The sequence below is a fragment of the Elephantulus edwardii genome, unplaced genomic scaffold (genome assembly GCF_000299155.1).
Source record: "Elephantulus edwardii isolate Elephantulus edwardi_28Jun2011 unplaced genomic scaffold, EleEdw1.0 scaffold00549, whole genome shotgun sequence".
Classification (NCBI taxonomy): domain Eukaryota; kingdom Metazoa; phylum Chordata; class Mammalia; order Macroscelidea; family Macroscelididae; genus Elephantulus; species Elephantulus edwardii.
Window position 1 is genome coordinate 367,018 of NW_006400299.1, and position 5,163 is coordinate 372,180.

Below are 5,163 nucleotides of genomic sequence, written 5' to 3' on the forward strand. Positions count from 1 at the left end.
TAACTCAAAATGTACAGCAAAACTGTCCAATTCCTGTCTAATTCTGCACCATCCTCACAATCTCTCTTGCACTTAAGACCATTATTGTAGCAATTGTGTCAACCCAGGACTTTAGTAGATGCAAACAGGGTTGCTAGACTCACAAAATATGTTTAACTTTGGGGAGGGAGCATCTGAGAAATCTGATTCTGTGGGTTAATTTCTTGGTGGAAATACTACTCACTTGTTTTATTTGTCTTTTTTATAACCATGATGTTTCTGACCTTTTCCTGTGGCCAGGAATGACCCAGTATCTCTGTCCAATATTATTTCCTTTTTTTTTCATTTATTCACATAACAGCCATTCACTAAGCATATATTATACCAGTTTCTCTGGGCCAACACCAGACTTCAGAGGAGAATGAGATAAATGCCTTCTCTGTCTTCTCCATAACACACTCAGTAGAAATGGAGAACACAGACAGTAAAACAGGCAGTTACAAACCAGATGACCCTTGATGGGTTAGAGGGAGGTATGGGGACACAAGTACAAAGAAGGGTATAAACATGAGTTTGTTTTAAGTGAAAGTTTTCTATATATAAGCTGAGATTTGATGTTTGGCATAGACTGATGAACGGGAAAGTAAAAAGATTCTGGGGTACTGGGGAAGACAGCGGTAAAATAACATAAATCAAAGCCCATAACTCAACGGTTTAATATAATTGGAGAAGGGAAACCTTAAAGGTAGGTGGAAGATGGGGTTAGTTTTTAATAATAAGTGCCAGTGATGACCAAGGATCACCTAGCCATGTTAAGAAGTTCAGAATTTACCCTGAGAGGTAATGGGGAGTTTTTTTAAGGAGTTCTCAAGAGAGAAAAAAAAGCAAAATTGTAATTTGCATAAATCTCATTCTTCTTGTAATAAGGAGCTCAGATGGCAGATCTAGAACAATTATCCAAATACAAGTAAGAAATCATTGTTACCTGATATAGATAAGGGTCACAAATGGGATATGGAAAATTGGCTAAATTTAAGCTAAATTGAGAAAGTAAAATCAGCAAAATTTGATGATTATTTGGATGTGGTAAGATAAGATGAAAAAGAGGTCAGTAGCAACATCCAACATTCTGCTAGATCAACTGTGTGGTGATAATCATTTCACCATTAGTGTCATTTTTACCAATTCCACAAAATTTTGCCAACAGTCCTAGCTTTTGAAGTTGGAAAAAATATGTGAAAGACTGAGTTTGCTTGTGAAATCCTAAATTTATTTATGCCAAGATTTCCATGTGAACAGCATAATACCTAGGCTAACAAATACTTTGGGATACACATATTGGAGGGATTACAGCTTATATTATTAGGTCAAAATTGTTCTATCATTGAGAACAAATCTTTTACTTTTCTTGGAACCAAGCACAGACATTTGCAAATATTCAGGGGAAGCACATAAAATTGATATTTTGTAAATTCCAAGCAGCCAGGATTAAAAATTGCATATGATTCAAACTACAAGATTAAGATTGGAAAAATTGCATGATTTTTTTAAAGTACACTATACAAACATTGGAAGGAGGAGTGGCGTCCACTTCCATAATAGCTTGCCTCCTGAAACCCTATGAACCTGGAGAGAGGATGAAAGGCACCCAAGCGTCGAGGACTCTCCTTCATAGGGTCGCTATGAGTCGTCTGTGACTCGACCGCACTTAACAACAACAACATACAAACCTTAGCAACCTTAGACAATTAATTTAACTTTCTCCTTCCAGACAAATGGGATGGGAAAACTTGTCCAGCATCTCAGAATTTTTTCTTCTGGGGTTCTCTGAGCAGAAGGAGCAGCAGGAAGTCCTCTTTGGGCTGTTCCTCTCCATGTACCTGGTCACTGTGTCAGGCAATCTTCTCATCATTCTGGCCATCGTCTCTGATGCTCAACTCCACACCCCCATGTACTTCTTCTTGGCCAACCTCTCCCTTGCCGATGCATGCTTTGTGTCCACCACAGTGCCCAAGATGCTGGCAAACATATGGATCCAAAATCAGGTCATCTCATACGCAGGGTGTTTATCGCAACTGTATTTTTTCATGTTATTTGTGATGCTGGAAGCTTTCCTCTTGGCTGTCATGGCCTATGACCGCTACGTTGCCATATGTCACCCACTCCACTACATTCTAGTCATGAGCCCAGGGCTCTGTGTCCTTCTAGTCATTGCATGTTGGATCATGAACGCTCTTCACTCCCTCTTACACACACTTCTGATGAACAGTCTTTCCTTCTGTGCAGACCAGGAGATCCCACACTTCTTCTGTGATATCAACCCCCTCCTGAGTCTTTCCTGCACAGATCCCTTCATCAATGAGCTGGTGATCTTTACTGTCGGGGGACTGGCAGGCTTGGTCTGTGTCCTTTGCCTGATTATCTCTTATGCCTACATTTTCTCAACCATCCTGAAGATCCCTTCAACTCAGGGAAAGCGGAAAGCCTTTTCTACCTGCAGCTCTCACCTCTCTGTGGTCTCTCTTTTCTTTGGGACTTCCTTTTGTGTTTATTTCAGTCCTCCCTCAACCCGCTCAGCACAGATGGGCACCATTGCATCAGTGATGTATACCGTGGTTACCCCGATGCTGAATCCCTTTATCTATAGTTTAAGGAATCGGGATATTAAGGCTTCCCTGAGAAAACTCATGTGGGTTAGGAAACTACATTCTCCTTAGAATTCCCTGGATGGAACAACTTGTTACCAACTTCATCTAAGTCAGTCAGCTACTAACTGAAACCACTTGGCTGAAAGAATGGCAATTCAAAACCACTCAGATACAGTTAAGAAGAAAGGTTTGGTGATCTGATTGCAAAAGGTCACAGCCATGAAAGCCCTGTTTATTGAACACAGTTCATTGCATCTGCATGACTAAGTCAACTCCACAGTGACTTTATTTCTTTGGTTGGTTGGTTGGTTGGTGGTTGGTTTAGTGATGGTGATTTGATGGTTAAAGTGGGATTCTCTACCTCTTCACATTCACCACACTAAACAGAAATAGGAGAGGGAGAAAAGTAGGAGAGACCACTTCAAGTACTTGTGATGTGAATTTGACATATTCTTGCTTATACAATAGAACAGGATCAGAGCAAACTGATCATCAGGTTATGTCATCAGCTTAAATTCTTATAATATTCTAGAATAATAGCCTTCATATTTATAATATCACAGGATATGCTTGAAATTTTTGAAGCAACATGGTGTAGTTCATGACCAAAATAAGAGTGTCTGGCTGGGCTGTTGTATGTAGCTAAGAATAAATGAAGGAAAGACAGCCCTTTCCTCACCATAGCTGGGACCTTGATGGTCTGTGTATCTCTACCAATAGTGTCTCTGCACTGAAATTCCCCATGTCTGTGAAGCTGCCATGCTGAATGACTAGGAACAAGGCCTGGAAAGGGTCTGACAGTGATGAGATCTTTAAGTAACTTACTGCAATGTTTCACCAAGTGCCTAAACCCACAGTCTCCTGCCATCTTAAACTTCACATGTGGAGATCATTCTCTTTTTTTTGGTAACAATTGTTTCCAAGTCTTTTTCATATTTTTGGTATAAAATTATTTTTACATTCTTTTTCTTTCTGTCCACATTGCAGCCATTCTTCACATCACAGATTGTCATAGAATAAAATACCATCACTACTATTTCCATCAGCAATAATAGAGGTTTTGTACTGCCTACGTAATAAAATTTAAAGTATTAATCCCATAATACAAAACTAATCAGTTCATAACTAAACACTTCATAATTTTTAATTCAACTCTTAGCTCATACTATCCCATATTCCCCTAAGATTAACTCAAGTATATGTGTGTGTGTGTGTGTGTGTGTGTGTGTGTGTGTGTGTGTAGCTGAAATCAGTCCTTTGAGACCCTGGGAGAATCTCAGCCCAACACCTCAAGTTAATATTTTTATAATATATTGGTATTAATGATAGATAACACAAGAACAAGCTTAAAAGCCTATGTCAGTTAAAAAAATGTGGCAAAAATCTATACGATAAGATACAGCCATATAATTAATTTTCATAAAAAAGCAAGTACTTGTGCTGTTGTTGAGTGTTCTGACTTGAAGAAGCTTTATATACAACAGAATGAACTGCTGCCTTATCTTGTTCCATCCTCACAATTGTTGCTATGTTTGAGCCTGTTGTTGCAGTTACTGTGTGTTAATCTGTCTCATTTGAAGTCTTCTTTTTCATCAACTCTCCACCAAGCATATGTTCTTCTTCAGGAAATCATTATTTCTAATTATATTTTCATAGTAAGTCTCACAATTGTCATTTCTAAGGAGCATTCCGGCTGTCCTTCTACAAAGGCACATTAATTCATTCTTCTGGAAGTGTTCTGTGCCAACAACATAAGTCAAAAGTACTCAGAATTAAAAAAAAGCATTCAGAATACTACTACAAGGTGATGTGTGTGTGTGTGTGTGTATGTGTGTGTGTGTGTGTGTGTGCATGTGTGTCTTTATTTTCTGTTAAATATCTGGTTGCATACTGCAGTGACATATATTCATATATTGCAATTAGTGCAGACAATAGTATCTCATGTGGACGTTTATTACTGATACTCAGCTCACCTCCTTTCTACTCATCTTACATTAAACACTATATTCTGACAAGAAAATGTAATGTAGCAAAGTGGCAGGTTGCATGGATCATGGTAGCCTCTACAGTCAGAGTTAACTTGACCTTGTCACTTAGAAATAGTGTGTCCTTGGAAAATTACATAATTTCTCAAAGCTAGTAGAATCTACCTCACTGTGTTGTGAACAAGTGTAAATGTGATAATGTTTATACAGAACTGATTGTAATCTTTATCTGCAATATGCATATAAGCATGTAAATGCTAATTCCCTATATAGTATGTTGTTAATAACTGTTAGCTTTTGTTGCAATAGATCTTGTTAAAATGAAAGCTGAATAGCAGCAGCAAAGTAAGTTCACCTTTAAGAACTGCTGGTAAGAAATTATTTATGACCTACATTGAAAAGTTGTTGTTGTTGTTGTTGTTGTTGTTGTTGTTAGGTGCCATCAAAGTGATTACAACATACCTGAACCTTGCCTTATCCTGGACAATCTCACAGTCTCTTCTTTTTCAGAAGTAACTAGCCAAGCCTTTCTTCTGAGATGACTCTGGGTA

General features: G+C 38.3%; 1 protein-coding gene across 1 annotated transcript; it reads left to right on the forward strand.

The window, feature by feature from the left end:
* Positions 1–1,754: 1,754 nt before the first annotated feature.
* On the forward strand, positions 1,755–2,696 carry LOC102856186 (olfactory receptor 1G1-like). The gene has a single exon (XM_006903247.1). The coding sequence runs from the start codon at positions 1,755–1,757 to the stop codon at positions 2,694–2,696; it is 942 nt and encodes a 313-aa protein (XP_006903309.1).
* The last annotated feature ends 2,467 nt before the right edge of the window (positions 2,697–5,163 follow it).

Excerpts from the sequence above, each read along its gene's own strand:
- LOC102856186 (XM_006903247.1), top strand. The coding sequence starts at position 1,755 with ATGGGATGGGAAAACTTGTCCAGCATCTCAGAATTTTTTCTTCTGGGG.